The 23297-nt window shown below is 40.0% G+C and overlaps 1 protein-coding gene across 4 annotated transcripts in view; it reads left to right on the top strand.

Moving 5' to 3' along the window:
• BCHE (butyrylcholinesterase) overlaps window positions 1-23092 on the top strand; it is a 47463-nt gene extending 24371 nt beyond the window's left edge. For all 4 annotated transcript variants that reach the window (XM_021548206.3, XM_085588058.1, XM_021548207.3 and 1 more), the window contains 2 exons: window positions 16048-16214; window positions 22780-23092. In XM_021548206.3, the coding sequence (XP_021403881.1) occupies window positions 16048-16214; window positions 22780-22901 (289 nt within the window). In that variant the 3' untranslated portion in view covers window positions 22902-23092. The remainder of the gene's footprint in view (window positions 1-16047; window positions 16215-22779) is intronic.
• Window positions 23093-23297: the final 205 nt, after the last annotated feature.

Below are 23297 nucleotides of genomic sequence, written 5' to 3' on the forward strand. Positions count from 1 at the left end.
GTTGGTTGGATGTTGTTTTTCCAGGGGAAAAAGCTTGACTGCTTTGGAGCCTGGCTGGAATGATGGAAACACATTAATTGTTCAGTTTTCCAGAATTCTTATTTTAGTTCTGACAAAAGCACTGTTTCAATAAAATAAACTGATGTGTTGCTCCCTGTATTGGACAAGCTTAAGGGAACAATGTTTATCCACACATAAAAGCAAGTACAAAACATTTCTTTGCCAGGGCAGTTCTTGTTCCAAAAGCAGGTAATGGTTTCTAGGGTCAGAAACAAAATATTTCAAACGCTAGAAAAGACTTCCAGCAGTAGAAGTAGGAGGAAAAAAAGCCCAATTTCCTTGAGGATGTAATTTGCTCAGAACATTCAGGTGTATAACAGGGAGGTGTGTCACGTTCACATGATGAAGAGATTGGGATTTCAGAAAGCCTCTCCTCCCTGTGTGCTCTGAGTGCAAGCCCATGACAAATCCCTCTCCAGTTCCAGTCCACTCGTCTTGAAGTGAAATATGGCCCAGCCTGCACAAGGAGCAAATAGGAATGTTTCATTTGGGTGTTGGAAAGGATTAAATCCAACCCCTCTCCAGCTGGAGTCAGGAGGAGGGAGGCAGCCCTTGCTCCTCTCAGCAGGGCTGGGGCTCTCAATGAGATGCTCAGTTGGAAATGAAAACATTTCAGAGCAGTTACAAAAACAGCCCCTGCCACAACAATCATATAGGATTAGTCCCAAGCCTGGTGGGAAGGGGTGGTATCTTTTTCCAGAAGTTTGGTTTGTGCTCTCTCCTGAGAAAATTATGCATACAGAAATCTGTTCCTTGGAGAACACGCAACCAGTCAAATCACACTTTAGAAACATTTCTTTAACTTTAGTGTTAAAATCCTGCATTAATTTTGTTTCTAAGATGGAGCCTTTGTTTGATTTGTCAAGGATATATAGATTTGTACAGGCTGAAATCAACATTGGAACAAGATCTAATTAATTTTTTTAATAGATTAGAAACCAGAAGGGACCACTGTGCTCATTTAGTCCACCCAACCTTGTACATAACACAAAACACAGGTAGGACAGAAATGTTCCCACTGATTAAAAATGTTTCCACTGATTAAAAATCCAGAACAAACATTGTTAGGTTGTTTTAAATCTTAATTCCACTTAAAATATTGCAATATAAAAGTTAGTGTTTTCAGACTGAATTTGCCTATTCTAACTCTGCATTTTCCAGGTTTTACATTTTGTTTGACAATTTGTAAGATTCATTTTATGATTTTTGTTCCATTTATTGATTATTAAGGATCTATTAAAATAATCCTTTATCCTTTTTTTTAAACTGTTTGTTAAACAGATCACATAACCTTAAGACTTGCATTAATGTGCTTTTTCTCAAATAATAACTCTTCACCTTTAAACCTGTGATTTATCCACACCTTGTTGGAACTTTCCCTGCCAGAATTAGACACTGTCATCCCCCTCAAGAGTTGTAATTCCAGCTGTCACCTCTCCCTCTCAGTTCAACCTGACATCCCATATTTATCCATCCAAGGCAAGTTTTGTTTTGTGCTTTGTGGTGTTATCTTGGGGCTGCCATGTGTCAAAGGCTCCACCATTCATCCCAAATCCACATTCCCTCCCTGCCTGGGCTCTCTCCAGCTCCAGGACACCCCAAAATTGGAGGCTGCCAACCTCCAACCCTGTGTTGTCCCTGCACCTCACCCTCCGTGGTGAATCCACTGCTTATTTTTATGTGCATCCCTTTTTTAACATATTTACTTATCAATGAGTGTGATTGATTTATTGCCTTGATTTGTAGGAGGATTAATTACCTTAACAACTCCCATCCCCTTTTTATGCTGGAGCTTGTAATAAATATTTCTCTTATCAGAAGAGATGAGCACATAAAAACTCAGAAAATAGCTGTACCAATAGCTGTACTCATCACTGCATAATGCTTTCATACAGCTTTAATTATTGTAAAATTTAATCTAAAATTTAATCCACGAGCTCGTCCTGCCTCCCTCTCCACTCAGAGGCTGAACTCACGGGGGTGAGTTTGGTGGGGAGGGCTGTGGTGCAGAGCAAAGCTTTCAGTGGGGTTCAGTCTGGAATTGAGCAGGGAGGTTGATTTATCACTGCCAAAAATGCAGCTGGTAGATTCCCAGGATGAAGTCAGGCATTGGGAAAGGCTTGGGAGCAATTCCTGCACCATGGAGTTCTGCTGTGACACCTTTCCTTTGGGGCTGGTGTTGGTGGAGAGCAAACTGAGTGAAAGTTCCTTGTTCCATCCTGCCCTAAAAGAGCCTGCAGCAGGATCTTCCACCAAAGACAGCACATCTTGCCATTAAACACAACTATTTCTTAGTGGAAAAAGAGAAATTCAGGTCTATATTTGATTTTGCAGAGCGATATTTACATTTAGTTGAACTGTTGGTTTCCACTGGATTATGTATGTATTTAATTTTCATGTATATATTTAATTTTCATGTATATAACTTTTATGTATACGTGTTTATATATAAATCTCAATAACCTGCTCTGCAAAACACTGTTCCTGTCACTGCAGCTCCTAAAATTAGACAGCATAAGGTACATTCAGGTTTAAGTTTGTGGAAGACAGTGCTGTCACCTACTCTGATCATCATTCACACTATAATTAGATTACCCCACAGATTGAATTTCAAGTGGTTTCCACAGCAAACAGCAAATAATCCCTCCCTCTGCTCCCACCACGAGGATCCAAACCATCACTATTGGGAAAAACAACACAACCCAGCAATTTCTGTGTTAGTGAAAGATCAGATCAGGATTAACTCTCTGTGTGACTCTTTACAAATTATCCAGACCAGAGACACCTAAGGTTTTGCATCCCATTATTCAGAGCGTGCAAGCAGTGGGGAAGTAATAAAAATTCTTAATATTTCTAAAATTAATAAGCAATCCTCTTTTTTTAGCCCAGCACATTTGAGCACAGCAAACATTTATAAGGAGCTGGGGAAGCCCCGTTTTGACATAATGTTTGTAGGAAACTCTGGCATGATCAAAGGGCAAACCTCTGAGGGGAAAATTACCATTGATGTCTCCAGCAGATGAAGAGAAAAATCAAGCAAAAATGAGAAATATTGTACAACACATTTTTTAGTGAGGGTGTTTGACCTAATATTCTAATGTGCTGAAGTACAAAAGCACAAGGGAGAGCAGCCTGCAGAGGAAAGGAGATGAAGTAGAGTCAACAAAACTGGAAGAAATCTTGTTTTTCCTGGTGTTTTCTGGCTGGGAGGGACTGAGAAGTGCCAGAGCTGCCTCTCATGAGGGGCCTTCAAGCCCAAACCTTGACCTTAGTGATCTCTGGGTTTTATTATCATGCAATGAATAAAAATAATGATAGGAAAATTAAAAATATGCACTTAGTTTAACCCCAGCCAGCAGCTAAACCTCACAAAACTGCTGCCCTCTTCCCCCACAGAGGGAGGGAAGAGAGAACTGGAGAGATGAAAGCAAAGAAACCTTGTGAGAAATCCTTGATGTCATGTAAGAACAAAAGAAAAGGTGTTAGGGGCAGAAAGTGACTCCTTCAAAGCATCCCAAGAGTGTGAAATCCTTGATTTCTGCCTTTATCAGTAACTAAAATGACACTGTCAGCCAGCCCAGGGCATTCCCAGCCCACCACCATCCCCAGAAGGAGAGGATGCAATTTTCCAAATCTCTGGGCACTTCCTATTTCACATCCTGGCTAAAAATAAACATCAGTGATTAGTGACCTTATTTTTTTTTTTTTTTCCTGGAAAATTACAGGCATTTCTATTTTTGAATATATACAGGGAATGGAGATGTAGAGGATTCAGTGGGAGGCAGGAACACACATTTCTCCTGTGAGCCTTGGAGCTGGTGCTGCTGTTAGACTCCAATTTCTCTTCTGGATCCCAGGGAACAGGGTCATTTTTAGGAATCTGCCATATATTGACATAGTCTGTGAAGATCCTGCTCAAAAAGTCATTTTCATGGCTGAGTTTGGGTATCAAGTAGGTTTAACCAAGTATCCCAGCCATTCCTTTTTAAGCTATTAAGATATTCCACAAAATACTTTTATTTTTCATACATTTGAGCCTTGAAAGGACAACATTTTCATCATACCCTGAAAAATCCTTGTTCTACCAGCAAGGGAAGAAGGAGACTTACTACTCCTGCTGTCTGAATAAATCAAGCCTAATAAAATATTTGGGTTAGAACAGATTCCAAAATCGAATTCTTGATTTGCACTTCAAGGTTGAATTCCTCCCTTCACCTTGGCCTGGGATTTCCTTAGTTTATCTTGCATTTTAGAGTATTGGCAGTTGAATATCAATTCATATCCTCAAAATCATTGCATAAAAAACCAGATATTACCACAGTTAGACAAAGAGAGATGGGCAGATTGGATTCAGCAGGAAACCATAGTGTGGTGTCATAAAAAGTGCTGGATCAGCTCTGGTATGACTGTGTTTGTGTGGAAATAACATTTATTTTAACAATATTGTTCATTTTCAGTGGCCTTCTCCTAAATTTTTTTCAGCATACTTGACTTTAAGCCACACTCATGAAAAAATAGAAATCTCTCTTTTTGAGCATTTTTAATCTTTCAGAGTTCCTTTTCCTGCCTCACTTTTGTTACTCTTCAGGAAGCTTTTGAAAGCAGGCAGGAGACACTAACAGGTCCTACAGATCCCAAGCTCCAGGATGCTCTGCCAGCGCTGGGAAGGAGAAATTTTATTTATTCCTAGAAAAACTAGATGGGATCCCAACTCTTTGGGTGACTTTTCTGTTCCTTTATCCATTAGATTTGGTAACTGTGTTCTTTAGTGATGGGAGATGCAAAGTGACAAGAGCCAGACAAATCAGAGCTGAAAACTCAAGCAAGAATATAACGGAGCACACAAAGATAATATTTTTTAAGGCTTTGTGAAAAATGTTTCTGATAAAAGGAAACGGGCAAAACTTGTCTCCCTGCCAGTTTTACAACTGCTGAAACAAATCTTTGCAGCTTTTTCTATAAAGTGAAGCCTTTGAAATATTCCCTCCTATGTTTTAGGGGAATTTGTGAGGCTTTGATTGTCCCACTAAAGCTGTGAAGCATTTTGTCTGGTTATTATTGCCTTTCCCTGATGTTCCTCTGGTAGACACATAATAAATTTCAGTGCTTTTGTTACCAACTTATCACAACCTGTTTATAGAGAGTAGTTTCAGAGCAGTGAGAACAAAACCAACAGCCTCATATAGAGTCCAGGCAGCACTTGAACTGGGGACCTATATACTCTGGGTATGGGAAGGACTGAATATACTGGGAAAAAATAAAAATAAAAAACTCCAACCACTTTTAATTTCCTTATACTTCAGGAAGTTGGAAGTTTTATGTCCCTCTGAGCCATTTCAAGGGAAGAAATTTACTGTGGGCTGTATTTCTGCCAGACGTTCACTCGTGTTCACAGGGATAGAGGAAATTTTTTGGGTTGGAGCCACTTTGATCCTCACAGGGTCTTCAAACTCTCCAGAGGCAGAGCTCAGGGGGACCAAGAGGAGCCTTTCCCTGAGGCTCCTGGGATCTCACGCCCTTCCAGAAAAATTATTTTTTCACCTTAACAAGTGATTTTTCCTGGTCAGGTCAAAAATCCAGGAGAAAATATTTCTGGATTAAAAAAAAAAGGAGTATGAACAGAGTGAACAGAGTGGGAGAGAGGTTCCCAAAAATACAAAAATGTATGTGGAAAGTCTTTCTTCCCCATGTTAGGGAAAATTAAAGCTTTCATTTTGACCCAAAAGGACACATTTATTCTCTCATTCACTGTCTTTCATATGACAAATTTCTGAGCCATGCAAAGAAACTGCAGAAATTATAGTCTTGAAATAAAAAAAAAGTTTCATTTTGAAGAAAAGTTACTCCTATTTTTCCAGTTTTGAGTTCTAAAAAGTGACTCATCATCTTTCCCAGAATTTACAGCCATTGTTATATTCAGAAACAGTAATGGAAACACCTTTTTAGCAAACTAATAGGAAACAGTGGATCATGGAAAATATCAGTAACCAGACACTCACCTTGCCAGGCATCTCTCCCTCTCTGGCTTGCAAGCTGACAAGCTGTCACTGAATTTCTAAACTGAAAACAGGAGTTTTTTATTCAGATGCCTTTGAAAACAAGTCTGGGATACAAATTGTTGAGATTGGTTTAATTTTATTACAAACATTGCAAATTACAAGAAGATGTCTCCTTCCTTTCCATATGTGCAGCAAACTCAATTGTGTCCATGCGGAGTTTACTCCCTCCAAGAGATGAGTCAAACCATTATTTTCAAACAGGAGATGAGAACATCTATTAAGGAAATGTCCAAATATTGTAGGAGCCTTTGAATGAGAACAAAACTAAAACCTAGAGCAGAAATGTGTCGGAATCTGAGGTATTGATGATTCACAGATTGTAGAAAGTCTCTGTCTTTCTGCCCCACTGCCAAAGCAGAAGCCATAATTGGTCTGTGCTGTTTCCAGGTTGTTTATTCTGTTTATCTCTCACATGTTCTGCTGCCCTGCCCAGCTCTGTCCTGCAGGGCAGCGTGTGGGGCTCTGCCCTCAGTGGGATGTGACAAACATTAAATACCAGAAACTCCCTGGGCTGGATTTACAAGAACGTGCCAATATCTGTCACCTACGTTGGACAGTGTGTCCCCAGCCTGAACCAACAGAAAAATGCCAACACCACAGTGAGACATGAAGGGCATGAAGAAGGAGAAAAAGGACAAGGCACACCCAATTTCCTCCATCTTGTCCCCTTTGGACCCCTCATCTAGAATCCTAAAATTTTACTTTTGCACCCATGCCGCATTTAATTATTACCGATATCAAACACTCAGAGCTGGTAATTCATCCTGTAGGATTTAAAACTCTTTTCCATGGGCAGAGATCACAGCCAGTGTGTCTGGGGGCTCTGTCCAGGGGGTTCCTGACCCCTGCCAGGGTCCCAGGGCAGCCAGGGCAGCCAGAGGGAAGCCCTGCATTCCCAGAGAAATGCAGAGGATTGCCTGGGAGAGAACATTGGCAAGGCTTTGTGGAGCAGGGGAAGCTCCAATTCAATTGTTTAAGGTTGTGGGATCAAAACCATCAGTGGTGATTCACGGGCCTGGGGCTGAGCAAGGAGAACTCCTGAGCCGTGGAGGAGAGGGAGATCTGAGGGGCTGGAGGAAGAAATGGAGCTGGGGAAGGGGTTGGAGCACCAGGAGAGGCTGAGGAGCTGGGAAGGGGCTCAGAAAAAGAGGCTCGGGGGAATTTCTGGCTCTGCACAGCTCCTGCCAGGAGGGGACAGCCGGGGGGTCAGGCTCTGCTCCCAGGGAACAGGGACAGGAGGAGAGGGAACAGCCTCAGGGTGTGCTGAGGGAGGTTTAGGTTGGATATTAGGAAGAATTTCTCATGGAAAGGGATGTCCTGCCTTGGTAAAATCTGCCCAGGCCTGTGGTACCATCCCTGTCCCTTGAGGGATTTAAAATCCATAGGGATGTGGCACCAGGGGACATGGGACATCAATGGCCTTGGTAGTGCTGGGTCAGCAGTTGGACTTAAAGATCCTGGAGGGTTTTTCCAACCTAATTCAGTGATTCTATGGATCCAAATCTTGGATGTGGCTCTACTTTTCCTCATGAATAGGCTGAAGAGCTGGACAGGGTTCCCTGCTGTTCCAAGGGCCTGGCAAAGTGTCCACACAGACACATTCTGGGGAATGGAGAGGCATGACAAGAAAGAAATGTTTCAAGAGTGAAATAAAACCACGGTGTGATTGCCATCTCAAATTTGGGAGAGGGAGTGAGAAGACTGGATAGAAATAATTTAGTGTTTGGTGGGAAGGAAGGAAAACAGAAAAGCAAGAGAGGGAAATGTAACTGCTGTAACATCAGGTGACTGAGAAATGCACAAAGGAGAAAAAAACAGAAAAGAGATTGAAATATGAAAGTAGAAAATGTCTGAGACTCTTGCAGAGGGATAACAAATCTGAGAACAGAGAAATGAAGGAAGGGCACACGTGGACTTATATAATGAGTTGTGTTTGAGGCAGGTTCACATATAAAACCAGGCACTTCAGAGAGAATACATTTTTCAGGCATGTAAACACACGGTTCCAAAAGGCACTGGGGAAGTCTAATTAATGTTCACCCACAGTTAATCCTCTTTTTAAGGGCCACTCTTCTTCCATGCTGCTTTCCTGCAGCCTAGTCCTTGTTTCATCACCAGAAGGCAGAAATGGAAGTTTGAAAGGTCTGCAAACCCCATTTTTCCAGGTGGTTCTGGAACACTAATCTGAAGGGATGCTGAGAAGTTCCACGGGAGGAATGGAAACCTTTCAGTGCACATTTTAATTTACTCCCCAACGCCAGAGATTGGCTGTTCCAGGGAAGTGGCAAAGGCGAGAGGAGAGGAAATGAGGAGCAGCAGAGGTTACCTAACACCACATTTTTGAAGGGAGCTCAATGCGGTGTTTAATTCTGTTTTCAATCAGCTGCAGGGGAAGGCAGTGGTGGGGAAATGTAGTTAGAAATTCAGTGTTGGGATTTGGGAGATCCTGTCCCCAAGAATCTGAAGCTGTGTTGGTAGAAATTGGGCATTTTGTGCTTGCAGTTGGTGATGTTACACAATTCTGTAAGAATATAAAATTGAAAGCTGACGTTCTCTGCTTCCCCAGACACTTCTGTGTCCTCTACCTTTCCTTGCAGGCACATAAGAGAATTTCTTAATTTCATAAAATACAAACCCAAAAGAGCACTCTCTCAAATGTATACTTCTTCCTACAGGAACAGCTGTTTAAAAACTGATTTTTTTTTTTTTTAATTCTAACAATTTTTTTCATTTTAATGAACTTTTAAATATCTGCCTCTCATGGATCTTATTCATGGTGCAACCTCCAAGTGGATTTTCTGTACAACTGGAAATGTTCAGACGTTTAACAGCTGTTTTTCCTAGCAATAAAGTAGTCTGCATACAATAATTTCCACAAAACCCTCTCAGATTTGAAAGATAAGAACTTTAAACAGGTTCCTACTTTCTGTTCATATTGCTTCTTCCTAAGAGCAACACTTCCATGGCTCCCAGTACATGTGTTGGTATTTGGAGATCTCCCTCTTGCTGCAGTTCAAAACAGATACTCAAAAGAAGTTACAAGAATGGGAAAAAAATCAAATTTCCTTATCAAAGGAAGTAATATGTAACTTCCACTTGTAAATGTCAAACCCATAATGAATTTATACCATAAGAAGAAATAATAATAATAATAATAATAATAATAATAATAATAATAATAATAAATTTGGGGAGAGGGTTGAGAATACTCTGTCTTCTTGTTTACATTTCCCAGCATGAAGCTGCAGTGGTTGTTTCTGATGAAGCAGTAACACAAATTCTCCCTTCTGAAAACTACCCAATACTTTCATTTTTAGGACTGCTCAATTTGGCCTAGATTACATGGTCGTGAAAGTTTGTGACTCATGCACTTCCTCCCACTCACAGAAATAAAACAGTAGTAGAAAATATAAAGAAAAATGCCACTGTGATGAAATTCATCAGGACACGATGAATCCAGAGGGTTTTGGTTGGTGCAGGGCTCTGTGGAGCATCCATCCTGAAAATAAATCATGATTAGGGCAATTTCCATTGAAAACAAATCCCAAATATCATATCCTGGCATAGTATCAAGTCTCAATTGCAAATTTAGTCTCTAGAGATAAGAAAAGCATTGAACACATTTATCCAACAATTTTTGAGTGCCTGGGATGAACTTTATTAATGGCAGAGAAAGGAAGGAATGGAACCAGCAATAATATCCATGAGCACAGTATTTACTCTCTCTCAGAACCAGTTGGGCTGACAAATTTTCCCAAAGACACTGGGAATTTAAAACACAGTATGAATAGTTTTATGGCTATAAAAATATTATTCTGTTCTTTCACGCCCTCTTTTTTTGTTTCTTATGAAGCCCTGGTTTGCTCCAGGGAGTAATTCTGGTTAAGATATTGTGTAAATTGGTGCTTTTCCAGGTCATGAGGAAGAAGAGGGGTTGCAGAGGAGATGAAAAAACCTCAGAGGGAGATCAAAAGGGCAAGTGCCATGTGCCTTCCTGTCTACTCATTCTTTTACTTACTTGTTAGGGAAGGTGCTTCCTCATTCAAGGTCTCAGTGGGGTTCAGGACCTTCCTCCATTTCCAAATATCCCTCTTCAACGAGTTAAGAATAAAAGCTATAGTTCCATTTGATGTCTTCCTGCAGCCAAGACTGTTAAGAAATAACAGCTTTAGAAAGTGGCCCTTGAAAGCTGAAATTGATACCACACAAAAGGGCAGAAGGATTTCATAAAACACTTTACAGGAACATTGGGGAAAAAGGTCCTTAAAGAAGGACTAAGCTGCAGTGTTGCCTCTCTCATGTCTATCCAAAAGCCATGTAAATATGAAATGTGAATATTCACACAGAACCTGAGTTCTGGAGAAGGTGTGAAATCCTCACTGTGACTCTTACACAGAACAGTGGGACGGCTCCAGACCTCATTGATAAAATCCCATCCCATCCCATGCTCTGCGTGGAGTTTGGGGTTCCTGAAGCAGCCCCAGGCGTGGCTGGAACATTTCAGAGTGAAGGAGAACCCACGTGCAGCACGGCCCAGAGGGCAGAAATGCAGGCAGGGGTTGAAGGGCTCATTAGCTCTGACTCAAACTTGTTATTTCTCCTGCCACCAGAGCAAGTTCCTGTCCAGGAGCCAAGGGTTGGAAGCACCCAGCTCCTAAACGCTCAGCAAAGAGCTGAGGCAGAACATCCTGCATCGAAATGTCTCAAATACTTCATTATTTATGACCAATATCTTGAGGCCTGCCTCGAGTACAGCAAGAATTTAGGACATGCACGAGCAGGAATTGTTTCAACTCAGTGGGTGCTCCACGAGGTTCTTTGAAGCAGAACACAAGACAACATAACAAATAGCACAAATAAAAAAAAAATAACTGGAAAAAAAAACCTGAGAAAAAAAAAGGAATAACAGCTTGTTCCTTCATTTCCTGATACTGATATATAATAGCACATCCCACGATAATTTATAGTTAAAGGCATTTAAACAGACAGCTGCTGTGTCCAGGCTGGAATCTGGGAGGAATATCCTGAGCTTTATTTAGCCTGTGAAGGTGTAAGAAAGCCTGGCTGCAAAGGTTCTTCTCCAGTTTCTCTCAGTTAAGGACTTTGCCAGCTGGATCCTGCTGCTTTCTTCAGGGATCAGCAGAAGGAATAATATTTACCCAGGCTAGGACTTGCAAAGCAGTTTCCCTCTGGCTCAGGGACACTGCAGTCACTGGATTATGGACTCGTGTGTGTGATTTAGGAGTGAGAACTGAGCACAGCAGGGCATAATGAACTTCCCAGAACCAGCTGATTAAAAAGGGAGTTTGAAGGATTCGAGTCTGCACAGACTCACAGTGCTCATCAGAGGAGCCTTTTCTTTCCTACAGTGAGAATCTCAGTGAGGCTCAAATGCCACAAAATCAGGATTTTTGCACCCTATTAAGGACAATTATATGACTTTTCTTAAAATTTCAATTACGTGGTAATTTAAATCAAGTATATAAGAAATGTCTAATGACTTACATTTTCAGAAACCCATCACTATTTTCTCACATCCATGGTGCCATCCAAGCAAAGCCTTACAAAACCTTCTGCTGTCACTACCCCATCATCCCCCCGGGGACCACACCAGCACCCCAAATTGAGATTTACCTGGCAGCCAGTGTGCTGCAGTGGGAAAATGAGCATGGGTGTAAACATCATCCATCCTGGCCTTCAGGAATCGCGTGAGACATCTGGATATGCTGGCCTGGCTAATCCACAAACACCTCCTGCCCCTCTGGAGCGGGGCTGGGGCAGCACAGGGGAGCCTGGAGACCCTCATCAACATTCCTGCTAATTAGGAGTGTCCTCCTGCCCAAGTGGGAAAGAGAAAAAGCAACAAAATGTTTTCTTCCAAAATTTGAGGGAAGAGAAAAAAAAAATTATTCATCTGTTTGGTTTAGACCTTGAAGATCATCCAAGCATCAGATGTGCAGAAGCAGCCCTTACTCCCAGAGCCACCCTTGGGGTGAAACCTTGATGTTGTCCTTCTTGTTTGATGCTGAACTGGCTGTTGCCATCATTCCCAGAGGTTTTGTACTGCAGCTGCAGGAAACCTGCAAGAGTTGGGGTTATTTTTGCTGCTGTATTCCCTCCAGGGCCATTCCCCCTCCTGGATTTTCTCGTGCCCATGGTAACACTTCATAAAATACCATCCCATGGAAACCAGCTGATTGCCAGTGCTGCCCACCAGGAATCACAAATGCCAATAAAATGGATTCACATTCCAAAAGGGATTCACGTTCCCTCTTTCCTGCCTTTAAACCAGCTTTTGAAAGAAAAGGGGCCAAATTGGAAATGAGTATCAGCAGTTCCAACCAGGGTGAAGGCAATCCACTCACACTGGGAGGAACAGGTTTCCCTTGGATTTTAATTCCTCCTGCACAGGGAAAGCAGCAGAATTATAATTAATTTTCATTCATCTTAGTGGGCACTGAGATGTGGGACTGCTTTTCTTGTCCTCTGCAGAAACCCACAACCTAAGTCACAAACAAGAGCGTGGTGAAAGCTTGGGACAGTCTAACCTACAATGTAGTACACTTGTTTTACAAAAGTAAATTCTAAAGAACCCTAAACATGTTTCCAGGAGGGTTAGAAAAGACTATTTCTCATTCTAGACTTCTTCAAAATACAACTTAACACTACAAAAGAGTAACCTCTGTGGTAACGATGGAATTCACTCCATGAGTTTTCACTCTGCTATTCAGAACTTGCTCCCAAAAATAAGGGGAAATGTTTTCCAGGTACTTTATATCCTGAATGTTTACCAAAACCAGTCAGATGATGAATTATATTTTTTTGTGTGTCTGCAGGATAAACCATTTGTAAAGGAAATGCTGTGTGAATATTAATAAAAATTCACTGAGCTGGTATTGTTTCTCAGGCTATATTGATCATATTAATGAGAATGGTAATGTATGTATGTTTCTTATGATTAACAGAGCTCTGTTCATGTTGCATTTTCCATTGGAATGAAATTAACTTTCTGAAGTTACTGAAGAGGAATATTAAATACAGAGAAATGATTGGTGAATAAGCTCTTCCAAAACCCTCTTCATGCCTGTATCAAATTTAGTACACTTGCTATAAATTAATCTTAAACACAAAAAGGTATTGGCAATTGTGGATGGAAAAACCAAAAGGGAGAAGAACCTGATCTAAGTAACAACAAGTACAACCAAGAAGCTTCCACTTAAAAACATATCTTAACAAAATATTTTACTATAAATGAGCTGCTGTGCCACTACCAGAGTAGAGAGAATCCAGTCTGTAATTTCAGGGCATATGCAAAGAGAAAACATAGCTGCAGGAATGAGACAAATTCTGTTTACACTAGAGTTTAAACACAGGTGGTTTGAGTTTTGTGTTTTGTTTTGTTTTGTTTTTCTGTCTCCAATTTCTTTTCTGAGATCAATTCAAAGAATTGTATTTCTTCATTGCCTTATGATTTGCTCCTGCAAATGGTAAAAGGAGCAGAAAAGGAAAAAGATTCTTTCTAAGATCTTCAGTGAAGCTCATATTCCTGGTCTAGATGAAGATGTCCCTGCTCATTTCAGGAGGTTGGATCTTCCAACTTCCTTTCCAAGCCATACTATTTGACGATTTTCTCCAAATAAAATTAAGACCATATCTGAATAAATGTTGTCCAAGAAAGGTAATTTTACAAAATAAAACCACAAAATAGAGGCCTGGCCTGAAGATGCACAGCCCAAAAACACACCATCAGGCCCCAGTCCAAGCACTGAAGTGGCAAAATTGGAATTACTGAAGCAGAGGTGATTAAGCAATACCAGAAGATGAAAGAGCAGAGGTTTAAGGAACTAATAAAAGATGATAGAATGGAACTTTCCATGCAAATGTAACTTTTTTTTTTAGTACAAACAAGTTTCTGTAATCGATCACCAAAGATTGTCCATCCAAACCTAAATGGGCAGCGACAAGTTTGTGCGGGGTATTGGATTCCTGTCTGCTCACTGAAGATATTCCCACCACACCTCCACTCTTCTGTATGAATATTGTTAGACTGAATTTGGTGCAAAGAACAGGGAATTTTGCAGCCTATTCTGGGCACTGCAATTCTCATCATGAAGTTATTAGTAAGAAGGAATGAACAGTAATTGTGAGGGAACAACAAGGTTATAATCATAACTTGTTCCAAATTATACTCCTGTGATCTCCCTTTTTGCTCCGACTGGGAGCTGCTTTTTAACTTGGGAAATTTTCAATATTAAAGCCAAGAAGGAAATTACTGGGCATTTCTTTGAACAGTAAACTTCCTAGAAATGCAGAGATTGTCCTAATCAGCAGGTTCACGGGCTTCAAAGTGCTGTGTTCACCTGACAGTTCTTTCAATCATTTTTTAGTAAAATACATCTGTAGCCATCAAGGCATTGTGTAATCCTCCCACACACCTGTAAATTATAATGTGGGATGTCATGATTTATTTCATAGCGTAAAAGCTGTTAAATGAATACTGACAGCACCATTAGCATCCTGATCTTGAACTGAAGTGCAAGTCAGCTCTGCTTAAGTCGTCATTCTCAGGAGCCACAAATAAATGTGCACTTAAAAAAGGTGCCATGGGTTAATCAGAGCTGAATTAGTCTGGAAAAATCAGTGAAGAAGGGAGCAGGTCAGGAAATGATAGCCTGAAACTTTTATTCCAATGCTGATTCTTGAAGCAGCCAGTGTCAAAGACCCCAGAACACAAAAAGATAGGCTGAAAACTTGATTAATTCCAAATTAACTGAGAAATATCAATATTGCTTTAGCATCTTGTGCTCTGAGTGCTCCCACCCACACCTTTTGCCTTGTTCCCTCTCTTGGGAATCAGAACCCAAATGGGCACCACTCCCTGGACTCCTCTTTGCCTTCTGTCTTCCAAGAGGAGTCCTGGTGAAAAGTGAAGTAGAGAGAACCAAATGAACTCAGCTCAGAGTTAATTTATCCCACCAAGAATCAATTATTGTTGCTCTGCCCTAAATCCCACATTCCTTAATATCAGCTTCTAGCAAAGAAAATGGCTCCTTGTGCTTGCACTGAAATAAAATGTTTAATTTATTTATTCTTGTTTTTTCTTAACCTCTTCAGAGCTAATGGAGATCTGTGACTATTTGAAATACAAATCTACTTATTCTAAAATTCATGTTCTGTTTTGTTTTTTCCCTAATGTAACACTGCCCATTTTGTTGTTCTCCTACACATTTAAACCATTTTTCCCCCTCATACAGATACTGTCATTTCTGGAGGTGAAATCTGGATGCCTGTGCTTAGAGCCTCTTGAATTCTGTTGTATTATAAATATTTATCACAACTCTTTTAATACCAACAGCTGTGCTCCTTTCTCATGCAGAGCTGGTTTTATAAAGGGTCAAGCCCTCTGTACTTCTTCCCAGTTTCCACAAGATTTTAGATTTTCCCTTTTGGCCCCTTCCACAAGCAGGACTCAACATGCCTCCAGGATGACAGCTCCTTCTTAGTGAGGAATAATTGCTCTCCCTCCCAGTACAGATCTCATCCCAGTTTAGACATTATTTTTACCTTTACTTGCAATGTTTATCCCAGTCATTTATTCCATTCTGTTTGTCCATCTAAAGGGGTCAAAGGCTTTCAAACTAAAACACAAACCACTCAACCCCTCAGACTAGCAGGCTGGTTAGTTCTACAATCATCCCTAACAATTCACAGCTTCTGTGAGAATATCCAGATTCAAAAGGTTGTTTGAATATGATAATTTATTAAGTTTTTCCCTTTGATGAACCCAGAACACCTCTGGGGATTTTTTTTTTCCTTTAAATGAGAGTAAATTAAATTTATCTGAACAACTTAAATAAACCCAAATCATGCTTTATTGTGTGCTGAGGTGGTTTCTCATTTGAAATGAAGTATTTCTTTTCTCATTTAGAGCTCCAAATGGGACCCTGACTAATGGAACAAGATGGCCAGTCTTCACTAGCACCAACCAAAAATATTTGACACTGAACACCAACACTTCCGAGGTACTGACAAAACTACGAGCTCAGCAGTGTCGATTCTGGAAACACTTTTTCCCCAAAGTCATGGAAATGACAGGTAAAAATTCTTTTTTGGATGCTTTTATAGAAAACTTTCACGAAGGATCATTTGCTGGATGATAATGTGATAATTCAGTTCAGCTCTTTCTACTCCTGTTCGTAACTGAAATGTTCAGTTGGGTGAAACTGAATTGGTGTTGGATAGAACTGTCCACTCTTTGTTGAGGATGGACCCCAGAACGTGCCCTGTGCCTCTGGCTTTGGGCTCACCACCCTATTTTGACACACCAAGGGCCAGGACTTTGTGATACGGAGTTTTTCTGTCCCAAAATTCAGATGCAGCCACAATGTGAGACACTGAGTGCTGAAACCTCTGTTCTTGGGTACCCTTTGAAAGAGTTTTGGTGCCACCAGGGTTCCTGGGTGCTGGAGTGAGCAGGAAAATCAGTGCTAAAGGAGACTTTGCTCTCTGGGAGCTCTGGAAGCTTTAGATGTTCTGCATAAACTGTGGGACGTTACAGGATGTTATGTTTGGATTATATTATCTATCATTTATGGGATTCTATTTTATGCAACTGATCCCCCAAGGATATGAAGTGCCCTGCACTGCCAAGAGGGGATTCTGGTTTCCAGCTCACGTGAGAGCCGTGTGTTTTATTTCTGGAGTGTCATTGCTTACAGCCCAGAGGCTGCAGGATTTGCCTGTAGAAAACAGAACTGATTTCTGCCTGGCCATGTAGACAATGGATTTATGAGATTTCACTGCCAAGAAAAGTATAATTGTTTGAAATTTAAGGATCAGTTGAACAGAGAAGACCCAAATTTTTTGAAGACCGATGGCCCTGTTTTACCAAAGCTCAGCAATAGATGAAACTTCTATGCTCTGAGTTTCAAAAGGAATTGATTTTATAAAGTGATTTTGCAGCTCTGGAATCACATTCTGCAGCTTGACTGAGGGAAAGTCTCGTTTCAAAAATGAGATACACTTTTAAGATGCTAATTAGTAATTTAAAATCTTTCTCTAAGACTCAGTTTGAATGCTCATCTTAAAAAATCACGTAAGCCTTAAAAATATGTAAACTGTCATGGTGCACAGATGATTCCTTCTGAAATAATTTATTCCCTCCTCATTTGAGTCTGTGACTGTATTATGGATCAACTTTTATCCCCTCTCAATTCAACAGATGTTTTTCAATTAAATCAAGAGACACGAAATCAGTAGGTAAAATGAATAATTTATGAAGCCTACTGTGTGATTTTAAAATCACAGCTTTCCCAATTATGGGTGGATTTCAGGGAGGTTTCAAAGATTCCGACGACTTTGTGCTGAGCCAGGAGAACTGAACTCTTTTACATATTCCTCTAACCTGGCTGGGGAACCCTAGGGAAAAATGTGGATCCTAGAGATGGGCTGAGCTTAACGAAGTCAGCGTGGAGCAGGAGGGAGCAGATGCCCAGAGTTCTGCACACCCTGGGGGAGAGGAGAGGAGAGCTCTGCCTGGTGCTGTGGGGTGAGGGATGATGGAGCAACGCTCAGGACCCGCCAGCAGACATGCATTCATCACTGCGCCACTTTTGGTAATTTGCAACACAAATTTACATAATTTAATTAAAAGAAATTCACGAGCGTATTCTTAGCAAAAAGAGAAGAATCGTCGCGTCTGGATCCAAATATAGAACTGAGGCAAGAATGTTGTCAACAAGTGGCACTGCCTTGTCTTGTATCATCTGTCAGTCCTTGAAACATTGCAATAATAAAAGCAGAGTGTTTCCATTATGTTCCCTGTACAATATTATCCAATTCTGACAGAAAACCCTTTGAAATCCTGTGTACAAATGTGATGTAATAGCTTATATTGCAATAATTCTCATCGCTGAAATATTATTTTGCATTTTCTCTTGCCTTTTGTGCCCAAAGGACAGTGCACAGCATTAATGCAGAGATTTCCTCTTGTTCTGAGGGTCTGTTCTTTCTATTACTCCTTTCATTGAAATATTCTCAGGAAAATAAGGTTGCTTTAACATGAGGTGATATAAGATGACAGGGAACAAGTAAGGAAGTTTTATGTTCTCATTGTTAAAAGTTCAGGTAGGGTTCAGATAAGCAAAGTAGAATTCTATCAGGTGGAACCCAAACAGGATAATCAAAACAACTTATTTTGCATAAATTATGATTTTCCAGCATCAAGTGATCAGGATTTGCCATGGATGTGCTTGGTAACCCCTTGCCTAATTCCTGACCCACTCCTAGCCCAAGCCTTGCCACCCACTGGGGGATTTTAAGGCCTTTAAAGGCCAGTTCCAAATGTGTCCTGGACCTGAACCAGCCTGTTCCCATCACAGGCTGGGTAAGACAAGTTCCCTGAGGCAGTAAAATATATGTGAAATATATATCTTTACTGTTAGAAAATTCATTTTTTCCTCAAGCAATCATATAATATTTTTTTTTAAATTATTATGGTTGTGCAGTAGGAAAATAATAAGGAAAAAATAAGCCTCTCACAGTTAATACAAGAGTAACAGCCATATATAAAATATGACCTTGATACCTGTAGAGTAATTGGTATGATTTTGGAAGGTTTCTCAAGGTTTTCTCCTCGGGCTTCAATTCATAAATCCATCACTAAAGACACAAGTCAGAACCTGGGGTTTGATGACAAACACTGCACCAGTGGACCTGGGCTCTCAGTTCTGAGCAGACACAATTCCCACAGGGATTTTAACCCCATTTCCAAAGCCCTGAGCACAGCCTGCTCCCTGCCCAGCCGCTCCGCATTTCCCATTTCATCCCGAAACCAGAAGGGTTTCTGCTGGCTGCTGCTGGGAGAGTCACACTGCAGGGACAGGAAACAGTAAGTGACTTTTAAGTAGCTTTTAGAGCAATCATATGCTAATTATAAAAGAATCTGTGTTAGGCTTTACCTCCTCAACACAACCTTTAATGCATCTAAAGCCCTTCCTATTTTTATGAGCCTGTTTCCTCCTGATTGTAGAACGCTGCAGGCAGCCAAACTTTCCATTTACTCTTCCATTACTATTCTAGTCTACCTAATACATATTTTTTCTATTTTATTTGATATTACTGGATCATGTCTCATCTATGAAGAAATCAAGCTTGGTCATAAAAATACATTACTTTTTTTAAACCACCGGAAAAAGATTTTTTAATGTGGAGGCAGAGAAATGTTCAACCTCTTGACTAATGAGCAACAAAAATTATTGTGTTTGCTGTGATCCTCCAAGCAATATCTGGATTCTACAGAGATAAATACTCAGAGTGGTAAGAAAATTAAAAAAAAAGACTAAATAGAAGATTCACCATCAGAATTATATTTAATTTCCACAGAGCTGGATACATGAAGAAATGTGAGTTAATCCTAGGTAACCTCACCAATACTACCACACCTCCCAACAAAGACTTTGCTCATTGCACCTATGAGCAAGAGGTTTCTGTACCTAAACTTCTGGAAAGATAACAGCCCTTGGAATGATTCATCTCCCAGAGAGCTCTGCTGACTTCTGGAAGAACTAAAACAATAAAAAAAAGGATTTTGTAGTCCTTAAAAACACATGTGAAAATTAATATACTGCTGTGTCTAACAAAGCTTTGATATCCAGAGAGTGTGACTAAAGAATATTCAATATAGGTATTATTTGTTTTCTCCTTTCTGGACATTTGTGAAGAAACTCTCAGCATGAGAATCTACAGCATAAATCTGTGGCATTTATCATGCTATTAAAATCAAAAACTTGAAAGTTTGCAAAAACCTGCAGTCATGAAACTTGCAATCATGAGGTGTTGAAGACAGAAAAATTAATTCTTAACTTGTCAACCCTTATTCATGAACAACTATATGGCCTTTATCCCAATCCTAAAGGTATTTTTGTGTGTTAACATTAAGATTAGCACTTTATTGGCACATCCAGCAGCTCAAAGGATGGGATGGTGATAATTTAACTTTGCTGCAACACCATTAAAGTAAGAGAGAGATGGAATGAGAGAAAATTCCAGCATTGCTGAAGAATCAAAAAAAAACCCCAAAAAACCCTTTTTAAAATTTTGACCTGTTAAACTGTAACCTTTCAGAGCACTGATTCATTGCCTACAGAATCTCCCCTTTTCTCCTTGTCAGCTTCACTGGGCTTTGCATGAGGCTAATGGGAATTAAGGTAAAGTTTGGGATTGTCCATGTGGCTTATAGAAAATTCCCTGTTTTCACTGTTAGCTGGCTCTGCAGGCACCTCTGAGCTGTAATTATTGGTCAGCTTGGACTCTCAGATCTTTTTCTTTTCTGCCTCCCAGCTGTCAGCTCATCTAAGTCATGGGTGGTTGCCTCCCAGAGATTGATGATGTTGGTGATAATGGGATGCATTGACTTGTGACTTCAATTTGGATCTTATCACTGGGGGGAAGAAAAGCAAACAAATGGGAATCCAAGTTCTTATTTCAGTGATTTCCATCCCCGTTTTGTCTTTTAGATCCATAATGGTGGCTCCTCTGAATTTGTTGATGTCTTCTTTCTCTAGCTAGCTCACTTGTTCACCATAATCTTTAAAAAGGACTGAAAAGCCCCATAATTTATACTCCAGAACAGTGACTTTTAATTCAAGATGTGTCTATGGTAGAGATAATTCGGTGTCTTTGGGCAGACTTGAAACACCTCTACACCTGAATAATTAAAGAAGAGAGGTTTTTGAGTTTCCTTTTTAATTCATAAGTGGATGTTTTGCCTGAATAAATAAAACTAGACACCCAAAATCAAGAATAAGATGAGAAACACAGTTCAGGCAGTTTTCTCCAAATAATACTGCTACTGCTTCATGCAGTAAATTACCAATCCATTTGACTTAATGTGAAGAATTTGGCTTTGCCTGAGACCCTGACTACATGTTTAAATTAAATATGTGAAAAGGAGAGTTCTTAGAGTCAGGAAAGCAGAATGTTGTGCATGTTTTGTCCCTGTGTTTCTGAGTTCTATCTGCATAGTTAGCAATGAAAATGAGATTTTATTGTTACCAGCACTTCCAAATCATCTCTGAGTTAATAGCACTTGTGGCCTGCAGAAAGAAAATTTTAAAGTATCTGAACTTTCCTTTGATCTCTGTTATAACCAAGATTATTTACAACTTTGAGCTGAGGGAGAAGGATGTGGTTAATTTATTGACTGTTTTCCCCATATTTGTTTTTCACACTTTTCTTTTTGACTGCATTTAAAAGTACGGGACTTCCCGGAGAAAAAAACTGTATCTTGGTTTTATTTCTGGTCTCACTGGAACCAAGAAGTAAATCTCATTTCAAAGTCTCATTAAATTGCCATCTGGATTTCCAGACCAGAAAGGTTTGGAAACGTTGAGCTAAACTGCAGATAAGCGCCCAAATTACTGGATGCTTCTCCAAGCTAAATCTCGGAATCAGTGAACTCTCTCTCCCGAATATTCTCTCTAGCGATGTGTAAAACACAGAAGTATTTCATTTTCACATCACCAGTTACACTTGCAGCACTGGCAGGTCATAAAAAAGGAGGAAGGGGTGTATTTATGGAGGGAAGAAGAAGAGCAGAAGAACATAAAAGCCAAAGGAGCATAAAGAACCCGCGGAGCTGTTACCTCAGGAACTCCATCACCAAGTGTTTCTGGAAGTGAGCCATGCCAGTGTGAGACTCCACCAGAGCTGGTCCAGAATGAACAAAGCACTCACAGATCATCAATGGTTTCTGAACTTTATCCTGAAATCTACAGCTGAAACAAAATGATGAGCACCAGTGCCTGATACAGCCTGCAGGTTTTATCCAGCTTTTGGTGGTGTTTGGGATGTCCCTGCAAGGCCACAGCCTTTCTCATAGTCTTCATCACCTTTTGGGGCTGCAGGAGGGGATCCCAGTCCATAAAATACTCTGGGAACCCTGAGAAATGCTGTATTTTTATGACTCTTCTCATCCTCACCCTCTGCTCCCATGCTTATAACAATTTTGGCAATAAATATTTCCTTGGGACTCAGGATTACTTGGAAAATTCTTTAAAGGTGGGGATGAAAAAGAAAAGGGAAGATGGTTTAATGTTGACATAGTGCACATTTGACAGTGTCCTACTGTCCTTTATTCTTCAAACTTGGGGATTTATTCCATGTGAGGTCAAGATCCTGGACATCCATTGAAATCCATTAAAACAATGGAAATCCTGTTGTTCCTTTAAACAAAGCTGTGATTTCACCTTATCTTTACAAGCATCTCTCTCATTTTGCATTATTTAGTCTTCAGGGTATGTGGGTTTCAATGCAGGGTATATTTAACCAAAGGAATATTTTGAGGATTAAAAAAAAAAAATAATAATGTTACTTTAAATGTATGATTTTGATGGACAGAAGAACTATCCAAAATGTATTTTAAAAAATCCAAAGTATATTTATTACCCTGCTGGAATGATATCTTTGCACTCCTTCCTTTCTGATGTAAAGATAAAATGCCAATCACTGAATTTTCCATCATTCCAGGTTTAAGAAAAGAAGCAAAAGACCATCCCATAATGTATTCGGAGCAGATGACATTGATAATCAAAATTATTTTTCAATTAGCATACAAAGAGATTCAAATTTAGATTAATGTAACCCATTTCATGTTTTACAGGAAATATTGATGAAGCAGAACGAGAGTGGAAAGCAGGATTCCGTCGCTGGAACAATTACATGTCAGACTGGAAAAATCAATTTAATGATTACACCAGCAAGAAGGAGCTGTGCAGTCTCTAATTAATATGTTTACTCTTTCCAGTTTGTCCCTAGAACTGTTCATCAGGCAAATATCCAGGTAGCTTCCCAACCTGTCGAGCAGTAAATATATTATGCAGATTAAATGGAAATGTTACAGATACCACTCTGATTTCAGATCTTTCATTTATGTTTTACCTCCTCTCACAATAAAAAAATATAAGGCCCCCACAGCCTTTGAAGCTTCTCTGGGTTAAGTAGGACTGTAGAGATTAAAGGCTGGAGATTAATGAGGTACATATTCTTATAAATACTCGCTGCTTAAACTCACCCTTCAAAGAAACAATGTAATCTGTTAGAGGAAAATGGATTTTTTTTAAACAGAAATAGCAGTTTTACAGCATTGCCATGCAGAACACAATCAGATTTAATCTTTAA

The sequence above is a fragment of the Lonchura striata genome, chromosome 9, assembly GCF_050655825.1.
Source record: "Lonchura striata isolate lonStrDom1 chromosome 9, ASM5065582v1, whole genome shotgun sequence".
Lineage (NCBI taxonomy): Eukaryota > Metazoa > Chordata > Aves > Passeriformes > Estrildidae > Lonchura > Lonchura striata.